The 16,100-nt window shown below is 33.5% G+C and overlaps 1 protein-coding gene across 1 annotated transcript; it reads left to right on the plus strand.

The window, feature by feature from the left end:
- The first annotated feature begins 8,835 nt into the window (after positions 1–8,835).
- On the plus strand, positions 8,836–12,296 carry LOC131608906 (putative methylesterase 11, chloroplastic). The gene is made up of 5 exons (XM_058880490.1): positions 8,836–9,276; positions 10,462–10,698; positions 11,026–11,169; positions 11,459–11,590; positions 11,805–12,296. The coding sequence occupies exons 1-5, from the start codon at positions 8,962–8,964 to the stop codon at positions 12,075–12,077; spliced, it is 1,101 nt and encodes a 366-aa protein (XP_058736473.1). The 5' UTR covers positions 8,836–8,961; the 3' UTR covers positions 12,078–12,296.
- Positions 12,297–16,100: the final 3,804 nt, after the last annotated feature.

The raw sequence follows: 16,100 nt of genomic DNA on the forward strand, positions 1-16,100 counted from the left end.
CATTGCTTTGTTTCTTTGTAGGCTTTTGTTTTGTAGGTACCAAGCCAAGACATGCAATAAACAAGGCATTTTTCAAATTTTTGACTGATGAAATCGATTTCCCTACTGGGTAAATCGATTTCCCTGCAGCAATCTTTAACAAAATCACATTCTGGACAGCATGAAATCGATTTCCCTCCTGGGTAAATCGATTTCCCTAGTGTATTTTGCGCCAAATTCTCTTCTGGAACAGAGTGAAATCGATTTCACTCCTGGGGAAATCGATTTCCTTAAGGCGAAATTCAAAAAAAATAGAGAGGGAAGCTTGATTTGATTTTGGCACCTATTTTCTTTGACCATTTTTGTCATTTTACCAATTTTCCACCTCATCAAAATAATTCTCTTCATTAAACCCACTTAAACCCCATTTTACCACTTTTTACCATTTAATTGCCACTTTAATCACCAATTAAACACAAGCTAATTACCAAATGCAAAAAGACCAAATTACCACCACTCTTGCTCTCATCCTATAAATAGAGCCCACTACTCTCTCATTTCTCAAGCTTGGAGAGCCAAAAAATTGCTTGCAAATTCATTTCTCACCCTTTCCAAAACCCTCACCCAAAGTTCATTTTCATAAGATTAGTGAGATTCACATTGAACCTTGCTAATTTTGAACTAAGCCTCCTACATTTCACTCTTTTCTTTGTTTGATCATCTCCAAATTTGAAGGATCTACACACCTTGTGCTTGCTCTTGAAGCTACTCCAAAATCTTTGTTCAAGAAGTGGTAATTTGCTAGATCCATGATGTAGATCTTTATTGCTTGTGTTCAATGCATCTTTGATGCTATATTGATGATATTTGCTGGTTTTGTGATGGAAATTTCGTGCTCAAGTTGATGTGTGATCATAAGGTGTTTGTATATTTGTTCAAATCAAGTTTCATGCCTTTAAATGCTGTTTTTGCTGAAATTTACACTAAGGAAATCGATTTCCTTAAGGCTGAAATCGATTTCCTGCTGAACGTAACTTGTTTTTTTTTGAAAACTGCACTATGGAAATCGATTTCCCCTGCATGAAATCGATTTCCAGCAGGCAGAATGTGGTTTTTTGCCTTTTTTGTGCTTGTTTTGGCTTCCTTCTTCCTACACTTCATTAATATCATTGGATCTAGGGTGTTGATAGGTTTGAAATGACCTAATCCACCAAAATGGATGAATGATATTAATGATAGTGTGAGTTGATTATCTTTTGTGTTTTCATTCTTATTTTCATCTTATTTTTCTTTTGATCGATGAAAGTCTTAATATTTTGAGAATTCTATGGATTCTTGATGAAGACTAGATCAATTTGTTTTCATTCTTATCTTTTCATCTTACTTTCTTTTGATCGATGAAAGTCTTGACATCTTGAGGATTCTATGGATTCTTGATGAAGACTAGATCAATTTGTTTTCATTCTTATCTTTTCATCTTATTTCCTTTTGATCGATGAAAGTCTTGACATCTTGAGGATTCTATGGATTCTTGATGAAGACTAGATCAATTTGTTTTCATTCTTATCTTTTCCTCTTATTTCCTTTTGATTGATGAAAGTCTTAATATCTTGAGAATTCTATGGATTCTTGATAAAGACTAGATCAATTTGTTTTCATTCTTATTTTTTTCATCTTATTTTCTCTTGATCGATGAAAGTCTTGATATCTTGAGAATTCTATGGATTCTTGATAAAGGCTAGATCATTTCTTCTTATCCTTCTTATTTCTTTTGATTGATGATCTTGACACATGGAGAGTTCTCCTACATTTGTCCCGACTCGATAAAAGATCAAACATGGAAGAGAATTGTATGCGGTTGATTTATGACTTATGGAAATTTATCGCGTAGTCGCTATGATTTTATCAAGCTTCTGATAAGTTTCCATTGACCTTAAATCCGAGTACATCATTCACTCACCATCGATCTTCATTACTAACTTTGATAACATACTTGACAAGTTTCAAGATGGTTATCTTTAACATTTAACAACTAACTTTAATTTCCGCCATTTATTATACCGCTCTTTATATTTCTCGCTTTATCGCTTTATTTTATCATTTCATCATATTTACATTCCGTCATTTTCTTTTTGTCCATTTGGACGTTTATATTCCGCTATTCTCTCTTTGTCCACTTGGACATATGTTTATGCTTCCGCTATTTTTCTTTTGTCCACTTGAACCATACTTTACTTTTATGCTAAAACACTAATAAACAATAAAAATCTAAAAAACACATAAGACTCTCTTTGGACTATTGGTTACTATCCCTAGCATTTTGGAGATTCGGACTTATGGACCTAGTGCCTCTGGACTCTTATTCCGTTATTACTCTGCTGTTATTCTGTTTGTCTGGAATTGGATTGTTGTCTGTTTGTATGTGCAGGTATTTCCTTGAAAGCCCTTGATGGTTAATTCCAAGGCATTGAGATAAGGATTTTACCCGAAAACAGTCGTTACTCTGCCCGATTTTTGTCAGAATTTTAATGTGCTTAATGCAAAGTGGTGCTAAGACAATAAGTTCATCTGGATCCCCAAGTGATAATGTTGGTTTAGTATTGATATTCCAAAGGAAGGGAAATCTACCTTGGCTCACAATGTCAAGTGTTGGCTTCTTATTTCGGTTAGACCGTTCTTTTCCTTAACTTTTATTTTACGCAATAGGATAGCCTCTTCATCTCCTCCCATTCTTAAATTTTCAAAATCTTCTCCCTTTTTCAAAAATATTCTTATGTTTGCAACCTTTTCAAAACCTTTTCTCAAAAAATATCTTTCGCCCTTAGTGGCTTTTCTTCAAAAGTTTAGACACCGTTAATTGTCGAAACGAGTGGTTATACCCCACGATTTTGAAATTGATTGATATAATGAGATCTTTTCCGCGTGAGAGAGCTAGTGGCATACTCGTCGATTTTATCCGAGTTGGAGCCCTTCTTTCATTTGCGATACAAAGAACTCGTTTGTTCTCATGCTCAAGATCAATGGCTGAGTATTTCTCTCTAACAACAATAAAGTGTTTATTCGTTTTAAAAACCGTTTTCCCTTTAAGCGGAACTACATTAGCTCTGACTTCTCCATTGCACCGAGGAGGTATGTAGGCCCAAAGCTAAACGCTTTGCCGAGCTTATTTTAAAAATAAAACAAACCCCTTTTTTAGCACACACACACAGATTTTCAAAATGGTTCCTGTGGAATACCACAGATATGAGGGGTGCTTATAACCTTCCCCTCATATAATCAACACCCGTACCTGAGATCTCTTTCTTGTTTTCAAAACAAAACTTTGGGTTTTTCGTTCTTTTCCCTTTTCCTTTGAAAAAATAAAGCGCGGTGGCGATTTCAAACGGAATATTGATTCGAGTCAATCCCATGGCTTCGATATCAGATTTTCCCCGCTAAAATTACACTGAATAAAGTTGGTGTAGTGATGCTGAGGATAGAAAATCCACACTTGGATATGTGTTTATGTATGCTGGTGCACAAGTTCCTTGGAGATCAAGAAAAGAACCTGTAGTGGCACTATCATCGTGTGAAGTAGAGTACATAGTTGCTTCTTTCTATGCATGTTAGTCAACGTGGATGATAAATTTGGTCGAAGAAATTATAGCGAAGATTCATGGAGTAACTACCATGAAAATCGAAAACATGTCAGCTATCAATACGACGAAGAATCCGATAGCACATGGAAGAAACAAACACATTGAGATTATGTTTCATTATATTCGAAAGCAATTAAAAAAGGGAAGATGAACTTGGAACACTGGAAAACTGAGAATCAGATTGCAGACATTTTGACAAAGGGTGTGCATGTCGAAGTTTCAAAAGACTAAGAATAATGATAAATGTGGATAGCTTAGACACAATGAATTAGGTGGCGTGTTGAGAATATAATTCTTCGTGTCAACGTATTTCATTCGACAAAGTCTGTTGTTGTCAAATTCTAGTGTGTCGAAGTAAGTTGTCGAAATATCGAAGGAGCTAGCCTCGACAAAATTAGACTGCATTGTTTTGTATGTTTTAGTTAATTTGTTAGAGATTTCTTGGTGTACAAGCAATTTCAGTTATAAATAAGGATGCCCCCTATCATTTGTAAAGTGTGAAGAAAAGTTGAATAAAATTTCAATTTTGAAGGCAGAGAGAAACTCTGGAGAATTTTCTTCTTCTTCCCATTTTCTCTTAAACCCAAATTTCTCTTTTCTTCCCTAGAAATCATCTTTTCTTCTCTTCTCTCATAATCATCGTGCAACAGAATCATCTTGCAACCAAGGTGTGGTGATTCACTCGAGTGAAGAGTGAAGAACAAGATACAAAATTAATCGAAAGAATTAATTCTTGTTAATCACGAATGATTAGGAATTCTCCAAGTTTTGGGTGTAATTCCAACACCTTTAAAGATGGAAACATGAATAATACTTTATTTCTTTATAAACTCCATGCAATTGTAAAGACCAATCTCTTAAATCAGAAAAGATTATTATATGTGGCAAAACTATTCTTTAAGAAATTTAACATTGCTATGTATTCAGGACTGAGTTCAAACTTATGATCTATGCTTAAACTTGAAGAAACATTAACCATCTCATTCAAATACTCTTTGATAAACATGAATAATATGATAAAATATAAATATAATAAATATTTATCTTATTTAATCTATACGAGATGATATTTTATTATATTTTAAATATACAATTGGTAGTAGTAGAATAAAAATATATATATTTTTTATTTTATTGATAAAATTACTTTTGTGAGGTCTCGTTAATTCAACTCAATTGATATTTGTTCATGAATATTATAGTGGCTAAAATTCCATCCTTAAAGATGAATAAGCTGGATGTTGAAGGTTCAAACCCACGCATCTTCATCTGATGTTCCTGAGCAACTAACAACTAAACTGGGTTAATGAGGCGCAAATTCGAACCCGCGACATCCTATGTATTCTTTCACCTTTAAAAATGGATTTTTTTGTCATTAGAGTATATTCCTCCACCATTTAAAGATTTAAAGATGAATAATGTTGTATTTCTTTGTAAATTGCACATAACTGTTGAGACTTATCTCCCAAGATAGAAAGGACTATAATAGACAATAAAACTCTTTTTTAATAGATTTAACACTACTATATGTCTAAGACTGAGTTTAAATTTATGATCTTTGGCTAAACTGAAAGAAATTTACCATCCAATTCATATACTCTTTGATAAACATGAACAACATGATAAAATATAAATATAGTAAATATTTTTCATATTTAATTTGTACAAGATAATATTTTTCTATAATATGTTTTTAATATACACTTGGTAGTAGTATAACAATAATATGTTTTTAATATACACTTGGTAGTAGTATAACAAAAATATATTATATTTTATTGATAAAATTACTTTTGTGAGGTCTCATTAAGTCAACTCAATTGATAGTTGTGTATGAACATTAGATTGTAAGGGGTGCAAGTTCATGGATGAAATTTCACATTTTAATGAAGAATAAGTGGGAAGTCGTAGATTCGAACCCACGCCCCTACATTTAATGTCTCAACACAACTATCAATTGAGCTGACTTAACGAGGTGTGAGTTCGAACCTATTCATTCACCCTTAAAAAGTGAGCATTTTGGACATTAGATTATTAAGCCAAACAATTATTATTCTTATGAGATAATTACATTTTATTTAAAAATTATTTTGTAATATTTTAAAATCTTATAAAATAACAATAATTTCATGTAGTTTTTCTTTAAAAAAATTGACACTAAAAAATAAACATTCATTAAAAAAAATCATGACCAAGTAAATTTTGTTGAAGTCAATAATTATTAAAACTTTTAAATTAGAATTTATATATTATAATTTTTAATAATAATTTATTGATACTTTTTTAAGATAAAAAAATAGCAAGAACAACAACAACCAAATCTTGTCCCACTAAGTGGGATTGACAACATGAATTTACTTCTGCCATAATGTTCTATGCATGACCATTTTTCTATCCAAATCATTAATCTCAATACCTTTTTTTGATAAATTCTCTTATAATTTATTAAGTTATTCCTTAACCTTTAACTATTGAATTTCTTTCCATCTAATCTAATTTTCTTACAAAATAATTTACATGTCTTCTCTACATGTCAAAAACATCTAAGTTTACATTCCACTTTATTTTCTATTCTAGACAAACATGGATCTACGTTTAGTGGAATGGGGGCAAGTGACCCCACTCATTTTTCTTTTTAAAACAAATAATGACTAATTTTGGTATATTGATCCCACATAAAATATATCCTTGTCCCCATACCGCTAATTTGTTTTAAGCTCTACGGGACATAAATCTGACTATTAATTTTATTTTATTATTTTTTTAAAAAAGTAAATGGAAATAATAAAGACATGAGGAAGTTGTATATGTTCTTCTTGTTGGGTTTGATCGAAAATATATATGTTGAAAAAGTCCCACATCGCTTACTTTTGTGAAGGAAGAGGGAGTCCAAGGCTATATATAGGATTCAAGTTTTTCTTTACAAGATGCATCCGAGCTTTTCGTTGGTTCTCATGACTCTCTCAGAGCTGGATCCGATGTAGGATCCTGTTATAGGATGTGGAGGACTCACACTTGTGGGGGAGAATGTTAGGTGCAAGTGTGAGTGGTTAAAGTCCCACATTGCCTATGAACGAGTGAAATGTTGGATTTATAAGAGATATGATCCATTTACCTATCACCTTAAGGTTTTGGGTTGATATGTGGCGTCTCCATCTCTTGTGGTCCTGGAGATTTGGTCTCGTCGGTGCTCCCGACTCTTCCGGACTCCCCAATAGTGGTATCAGAGCCGTGGTTTGGCTTGGTGGGGGAGTGAGAGCTAGATCTAATGTAGGATCCTGTTATAGGATGTGGGAAACTCACACTTGTGGGGGAGAATGTTTGGTACAAATGTGAGTGGTTAAAGTCCCACATATCTTATGAATGGGTGAAATGTTGGATTTATTAGAGAGATGACCTATTTACCTATCACCTTAACTCTATTCATAATTAGTCATAAATCTTTTTTTATCATAATCATCTATAATTTTTTGTATTACATATATCTCTAATATGAAGTAAGAGATACACTGAATCATATATGTTTTCACATCACAGCAAATAATACTTACATAGTGAATACTTGTCACATACGACATAAATCCAATATTTTTAAAATCACATCGAAGATTGAACAAAATAGACTTTTGAGTGGTGATTCAACTTATTTAAGCATGGTTTAAATATGATGTGTGATAAAAAAGAAGAAAGCCAAAAACACCATTTTGATCCCTTATCTTGAGTTCAAGGTTCATATTGGTCTTCTAATAAAAAGATTCATATGGATCCTTTAACTTCATTAAATTGCTACACGTTTGTACTTTTCATCAATTCTAGCCAAACGAAATTAGGACATACTCACTTAGCTATTGTGTTTGCAGACTCCTTCCAGTTTGTGCAAGCTTTATATACTGGTAAACCAACACTAGAAAATGCTTTCACCTTTCCATTTCATTCATAACGGTTCTTGTTAAGTGTGACTAGTGATTTGCATGGTTGTCAGAAAATGACAATAAGGTTTCTAATACATGAATTGAAGAAAAATTATGCTACACATAAATATCGTATATCGAAAAAAAAATGTAGTGGTCTCTATTAATTCTCTAACCATAACCCTTAATAAATAAGATAAATGTAGAAAAAAAGAAAGAAAGATTGAAACAACAAATATCGAAACTCTAAACAATGAAATTAAAAGGGATAAGAAGACTTACGCAATGTCAATCTTAGTATGTGTGAAAAAAAAACAGACCATATTTTAACTTTTTATCATCATCATGCATGTTCTTCTTTTTCTAATTACATAGTAATGATTACATTAAACACTCACAAAATTATATAAAAATTATTTTGCTGACATAACAACCTTGTAAGGAAGTTTTAAAATTATTTGACTCAAATATAAAAATATTTAATATGAAACAATTTAATAAAATTAAATGAAAAATATGATTTTTTTATTAGAAGACTAATGTAGACCTCAAATTCAAAATAAGGATTCAAAATAAACAACTTCTAATAACTCTATCATCTTTTCTCTTCATAAACAAATATTAGTAAAACATTCCCTTTTAAAATAGCTATAAACCAAAAGGGTTAAATAAGTTTTTGGTCCCTATAAATATTGCAGTTTCATTTTTAGTCCCTCCCTACCTTTAGGCAACGGTTTTAGCTGGTTTTGGCAACGGTTTTCTTGTAAAAACCGTTGCCTAAAGGCAGGGAGGGACTAAAAATAAAAACTGGAATATTTATAGGACCAAAAACTTATTTAACCCAAACCAAAATAATTCAAGTCCCAAAATGTATACTAGAGACTTTTGTCCAAAATCAAAGAATCTTAACATCTCATTAGATTAATCAATCACATACACACACGTTTTCCAAATCATAAATTTCAATTCAATATTTCAAACTATCAATTCTCATCACTTTTAATATTATTTCATTTTTCTATCCTACTTGAAATTTCAACTTGACTTAACACGGAGAATAAATAAAATATCGTGAATTTGATTACGCGCTTTTACATCTAGTATTTTAATACATCTATCAACTAAACTAATTTATAAAAATATATTTATCTCATATCTTTTTACATAACTATCAACTGAAACGATTCAAATTTTTTATCTGAATCGATTTATGAAATGAATCGATTCAGAACTTTTGAATCGATTTAAAACCATAATTCTTATTTTATTTAAGAATAGATTAATTTTGTATCATACGTCAAAGTGCACTTTCCTATAAACAAACACATTCACAATCACATCTCACAAATCTCTCTCTCTCTCTTCTCTCTCTCTTCACCAACTTCCCTCAACTTTCCTCACCCCCAACCCCTTTGCATGCACCTTCTTCATCAATGGGAAACCTCTGCGCTCTCCTCAAACCAACACACCACCAGCAATCACCATCTTCATCCAAGAAACTTCGCTCAACCAGCCGCAGAGAGAAGAAAAAGCTCGACGAAGCATCGATTCGTGAACAAGCTATAGCTGCTGCTCTGCTCTACAAACAGCATCAGCAGAATCTGCAATTTGATCGGTCGAGTTCGTTACGGTACCCTAATGGAGCTTCGAGGAAGAATCATGGGAGTAGTAGTTTGCCGAGGAGTTCGAGTTCTAGAGCTAGATCACTCACTGATCCTCTTCTTCAACCTCATCAGCTTCTAAATCAGGTATTATAAAAGTAAAATCAATAAAAATTTGTTTTTTTTATCATTGTGTATTTTAAGTAAAAATTGAATTTTTTATGGTGATTTTGTTGATTTAGTCAATTTTGGAGTTGTGTGATTTTATTTTCTATATTCATCAATTTTATTTAAGTTCATTTATTTATTCTTTTCAAATTTTGGAAATTGTTGGTGTCAACCTGTCTAGTATCCTGTCTGGTATCTGTGTCGGTGTTTCATAGAATTAAAATACTTGTTATTATATTTAATTTTTCAAGTAATTACTTGTATTGACGTGTTGATGTCGTGTCAGATGTCTGTGTTGATGTTGTGCTTGGTGTTTGTGTATGTGTCCGAGTTTGATAGTTTTATATGTACGATATGTTATTTCTTAGAGTTAAAGTAGCTTATGGAATTGTATATAAGGTATTTTTGTATGTTATGAATTATGAGTCATGAATTATGAGTCATGATTAGGTTTATTTGACTTGTGAAATCAGAAAAGTGTTTTGCAATTAAAATAATTTGTTTGATTTATGTCAATTATTTTTGTTATTGATTCAATGAATCAGAAGATTGCTGTGAAGTAAAGTGATTTGGTAGATTTATTATATCTATCAATAGTAGAGATTAACTTTGATCATTGTTTTCTTTGAGAATAATGTGTTCTAGTCTAGGTTTTAAATAACGGTCGCATTGCGGTTGCGTAAGGATCTTCACGATTTCGATCGGTACAGGTGTTGTGAGATTGATTGCTTTCGACGTGGTGGTATTAACCACAATTTCTTTTTCTTCATAAAAACGTTTAATAATGAAATTGGTATCGACACCTTCTGATACTGTTTTGCCGCAGCTGTTTTCGCGGTAGCGGGAAAATCTTGGTTCTAGTCTTGAGTAGTTTGAAGGCATTTGAATGAATTTGTCGAATCGTGTGCTGTTTATTTAGTGTTGTTTTCTTGAATGAACATATAATTTAAAATTTGCAGCTTCTTTGATTTTGGTATGATGTTATATAAATAAAGAATCTGTTTGTGTTATTTAGTAGTTTCTAATTATAGAAAAAAATATATGGTTAATACTTTCATTTTATCTTCACAATTTCTGGTGAAATTGTGTGCGCATTATTCTGTATTTTCTTTAGACCAATCATTTTGGTATTTTCTTTACACATGAATGTTTTGAATTTGACAGGGTGTAAAGGTTGATGATCTTGAAACCAATCATTTTGTCCTTGTTCATGGAGGTGGTTTTGGGGCCTGGTGTTGGTACAAAACTATCGCACTTCTTGAAGAAAGTGGTTATAAAGTATCTGCCATAGATTTAGCTGGTTCTGGAGTTCATTCATTTGATACTAACAACATTACAAGTCTGTCGCAATATGTTAAGCCTCTTACCGATTTCCTTGAAAAACTTCCCCAAAGCCAAAAGGTACTTGTTGTTCTACTTTCCAATTTTGTACTTGTTGTTTTACATTCCAATTTTGTGTGTCGAGGATCGTTTAATTCTATCTTTGATGTATATATCTCAATTATGTACGCTAAAAAAAGCACAAAGTCATGCAATCGTTAGATCAGCTGTGTTGGTTGAAAATCAGACGGTTCGTGTTTTGACTTTAGGGAATCGGATTCAAAAAACGAACTTAGAACACGAGCCTTCTGATCTTTATCTAACGGTGTCGATTTCTTGACTGCGGTAACTCTGCCATTCGGATATTATTTCCATGTAGTTCTTATTTTCTATATGCTTATTATGAAGGTAATATTGGTTGGACACGATTTTGGTGGCGCATGTATATCGTATGCAATGGAGTCGTTCCCGCTTAAGATTTCCAAGGCTGTCTTTATTGCTGCAGCAATGCCGACTAACGGACAAAGTACTCTCGATATCATTTCAAAACAGGTTTTCCATCTCCCTCTAGTATTAAGATTGATATAGCTTAATTTTCACTTCTTCTGTGATCTAAACACAAATAAGCTCTACCAAATTAACGCAGAGTTTGATCTCTAATGGTTTATAATTTCTATGGTCATGTGAAATGCTTTTACGTTATACATATATCCACGATCTTTGTGACACTTAAATCGGTGGCCGGTTGCCGGCACGCAAAATCCTAGGGAGTTAGAGCACGATCCCGACAACCATGGTTGTAACCATTCAATGATGATTTGATTTCGACTATATGTTGCAGGCAGGAGCAAACGATCTCATGCCACAAGCTCAAATTTTTTTGTATGCAAACGGGAATGATCGTCCTCCAACCGCCTTTGATCTGGACAAATCGTTATTAAGAGATTTGTTATTCAATCAAAGTCCTGCCAAAGTAAGTAGCAGCATACATTAAAATGACTTTTCTTTTTCTTTCCGCATACATTTTCCTCTGTCTATGTTAGCTTTGCTATACATAGCCGGTGTCAAGCCTGGATAAAAGAAGAGGATTGTGTTAGGCAGTCGAAGTTGACAGGCAATGTAAAACTTTGTCGAATCTCTATGACATCTCTGACCCTTGTTGTTTGTTCATTGTTCTCAAAATACAGGACGTTGCATTAGCATCTGTTTCAATGAGGTCGGTACCATTCGCACCGGTTTTAGAGAAACTTTCCCTCTCCGACACGAAATACGGAACCGTAAGACGGTTTTATATAAAAACTCTTGAAGACAATGCCATACCTATTTCACTTCAAGAAAACATGATAAATGCAGGCCCACCAGAAAAGGTTTTCCATCTGAAGGGTGCTGATCATTCTCCTTTCTTCTCAAAGCCTCAAGCTCTACATAAGTTATTGGTAGAAATCTCAACAATCCTTTGAGACCATTCATTATCTAAATAAATTGTTTTGAAATTCTAATGTACAGTTTCCTTATCACAAAAGGGTATTGTATTGCAAGTTAGACAGTTCCTTCTTCTCTTATTTTTTGGAGTTCAAATTAGGAAAACTAGCTTTTACAGTCATCGATATATATAACATTGACCCTTCAGATTGAAGGAATAATCGGTGTCCGATACATGTGGTTACCACATTTTATTATTTCAAAGTTTGATATATTAAGGTTTTCACACATTTTTTCCCTATAGCTCAATTATAAAGCTTGATGAGTGTACTGTATAGTAATTAATCTCTAGTATAAATATCAAACACTTACATTTAAGAGAGAAAATCAAAGAGGAATGTTCAATATGATATAGGATGCTCTCTACTCTCATAGGAATCTATTTGCACTCCCACTTAGATCTTACACCCCATATTTTTATAATGTCAAAAATACTTCATTTTTTTTTCATTAACCATTCATTGCAAAATTTGCTCTTATATGAAAAATAAAAGATTTGTTTTTACTGGATTATTTGAAAATTCAGTGCATAGCAAAAGATTTATTGAATCTTTCGAAAAATATGAAAAATCGAATATTTTTTTCATGTCTTAAAACTTTGGTAGTGTTATTTTTGTATGGTTGTGACTTTGCTGACACTTTTTATAGGGTGATGATTGCACCGACACTTTTGTGTGTACCATAATAATTTAAATTTTTTATAAATGTGTCTCATATATTGCTAACAAAAAACACATTGCTATGTTTTAATTTTGGTTTCACGCATTTGTGTACTTCAATGGTGTGAGTTGTCCTATTAATTTAAGACTCACAGAGGACACACCTCTTGTTGTTTTGAAATTCAAACTAAATAATCTCTTATGCTACCCAGACAACAAAATGGTGGTTAGGATCGAGTACCATTCACCATTGATTGACGACAATGAAAAGGTGAAGTTTAGCATCTTTGAGTTGAAGACTAATGAAGATTTAAGAGTTATGTGGAGCACATTTCACCGATACAAAATAAAAGGTCCAATAGAAGTGGATGCAACAGTTTCGAGATCTATTGGTGATATTATCAAGATCTTGAAACGTCATGAATCATCTAGTAATGTTTAACTTGTCTTCGTGTTATTTTCGTGTTAAGTTATGTTAGACAATGTTTGTGTTAAGTTATGATCAACCTGCATTTATGTAATGCTAATTTTCATCTAATTCAATGTTAAGATAAAGTGTTAATAATATATAAATAACTCAATACAAATCCAAAATAATCTCATCGATAATAAATAAACAACAAACAAGATCTACACTGGTCCACCACCGACAATGTGTGTTATCTGCGTTAACCCGTCATAGACCTCACCATATGGTTTTACCAAACCCATGTGGTATACAGGAGCGTGTGTTCAAATCTGCGAGATCCAACTTGTTTACCTTTAAGGGGTGAATTCCAACCACTAGATTATTTTACCAAACCCATGAGGTTATCAAAGAGAAGGATAATCATCTGCACCGGCTGCTGGTCAGTCATACTTGGTGGAGGCAGTGACACGTCATCTAAATGTCTACCATCATATGAGGGTCTAACATCATCTACAGTCTGGACAGGTTGGATGATGTGAGGGTGTGATACTCTATAGTACCACTCTACATAAACATCCAGATACTGCCCAGGAAAAGAAACCCTCACTGTATTTTTTCTAATAACAATTGCAGTGCTGACAATGTTATACCTAAATCATCTAACAATGCCCACAAATGGCACAACACGAACTGGTATAGGAATGCCATTAATATACTCAAATTGGCGCATACACCTCTTAAATAAATATCTACCAACCAAACTCTCCCATCGCGGATAACCCCAAAAAAGGTCTTTGTCGTTGAACTTTTGATGCATTCTATGATCAACATAGGATGTGTCCATTCCACTTGAAATTCTGGTGTTTAGATCTCATATGTCCTAAAGGACATCGAGACAATAATCTCTAAACAACACATAATAACAAGGTATAAAATAAAGCAGTGCATAAACTTTAAAGAACCTAAGTAATTGTTCACCCAGTTCGATATAAACAATATCTACTTAGGGGCTACCAAGCTAGGGATAAGTCCATTATGATAATACCAATTGGAAGTACTATGCAAACAACCTCCAATTCACACGAAAACAACCTCCGGTTTACTGCTTTCTAACTTAATCACGACCGTGCTATACTTCTACCTAAGACTCACTAAGGTATGAGGCTCTCCACAACCCCCCTCAATCACAACTGTGATAATCAATTACAAAATTTTAGAAGACACACTTCCAAGACACAGTCACTCAATGTTTAAAAGCTTATAAATAAACACAAAACTTACAAATCAATGAAAATGCACAACTCTTCTATCAATATGATATTAGAGAGGCTCACAAAATACAAGACTGCACAAACCCTAACACAAACTACAATGTAAGTTCCACGAAAATACTATATTTGCTGCTTGCTATTTAAAACAATCTTCTGGACTGGACTTGGGCTTCAAATCGTAGCAGGACACTACTGAAAATATTCCACAATCTTATCCATGACGATATGGCTTCAATAATTAGTTTCCTAAATATTCTCCATATTTAGAAACCAATCAAATATCTTGAAAACAGAGACAATCTCTTATCCCTAAATCAAGCACCACATATGATTGCATAATATTTCAAAATATAGTGCACCTGTAAATCAAACAGACTTCAACAAATCCAGCTGGTACTTAACAGACACGATGTCAAATGGATCCTATATTGACATGTTCCCTCATAGGACATATTTCTTGACATGTCTTCTTTAGTTGAAGTGAATAGAACATCTTGTTCAACATGTTCCCATAAGTTAGTTTTACCATACATAATGCCAACCATAACATAGAGAATAAACAATCTTCACCTTTGCCTTATTTTGGCTAAAACAACTTAACAACCTAATGTTTGAAAAAATCAAGCACAAAAACAATTCTCAACCCTGTAGAGAATACACAGCAGAAATTCCACAATCAGAGATGCAGTAGAAAAACGAGTACGTAAAACATGTTAGTAGTCAGTGGAATCTGCACACAGAAGTTGAGATAAGAAATTCTCAACCACTCATCATGATGTCAAGACATTGTGTCCTAACATCCTGCACACATGCCAATCCAGATTTTCTTCAATCTTGCTAAGGAAAAACCAGGAACACTCTCCCTCAACAGTAGCTCATCAGCAACACAAGAGAAAAAAAAAATCAATTCTCCCCTTCCGTCAGTGGTTAGTGTACAATCACACACAATATTACTCCCCCTTTTTAGCCATAATAGGACAAAGAAAGGTAAGTAAGTAACCAACAAACAAAACCACGGTGTACATTATCAAAAAAATTGCTAAACACACCCTGGGCATTTAACCCTTACAGACCAAAAAATAGAAAGTACATAGGTCAAAACAAAAACTAACATGAGCAGATCACATATGGATTAGTACCATCACCCATTCCAATAGGAGCATCAAACTCAGTATCAGCCTCAGTTGCATCTGGGGTTTCCACTTCATCTTTTTCACCATTATCAGATGAGCTAGAACTTTGGTCATCACTAGTAACATCAGTACTCTCATGTACAACCTGTTCTTCCTTAGGAGCTTGCTGATCAGATGTCTCCTCATTGCCAATGTCACCATCATCAATTTTACCCCCTCTTCAGACTTAACCATGTTTCTTCCAGCATCACCAACATGTCCAGACTAATTTTCTTCTTCCCCCAAGGCCTTGATCAAACTTTCCAGTAGGATTTTTCTAGCAGTGCTAGTTCTAATAGACTCCTCTAACTCCCTACACGTCTCCTTGAGGGTGGCAATGATCCCTTTCTTGGAACTCACCGCACCAGGTACCTGAGAAGATGTCAAGACAATATCTTGGACATTTGTTCCACCAAACAGTTTGTAATGTAGAGTCAAGGGGGCTTTCCTTTTCTTCTCATTATCAATATCTAGTAGAATATCCAGATGT

This window comes from Vicia villosa, linkage group LG6, assembly GCF_029867415.1.
Source record: "Vicia villosa cultivar HV-30 ecotype Madison, WI linkage group LG6, Vvil1.0, whole genome shotgun sequence".
In the NCBI taxonomy this organism is placed as follows: domain Eukaryota; kingdom Viridiplantae; phylum Streptophyta; class Magnoliopsida; order Fabales; family Fabaceae; genus Vicia; species Vicia villosa.

Excerpts from the sequence above, each read along its gene's own strand:
- LOC131608906 (XM_058880490.1), top strand. The coding sequence starts at position 8,962 with ATGGGAAACCTCTGCGCTCTCCTCAAACCAACACACCACCAGCAATCA. Across the intron at positions 9,277-10,461 it reads CTCATCAGCTTCTAAATCAG|GGTGTAAAGGTTGATGATCT; the intron begins GTATTATAAAAG and ends TGAATTTGACAG. Across the intron at positions 10,699-11,025 it reads AACTTCCCCAAAGCCAAAAG|GTAATATTGGTTGGACACGA; the intron begins GTACTTGTTGTT and ends CTTATTATGAAG.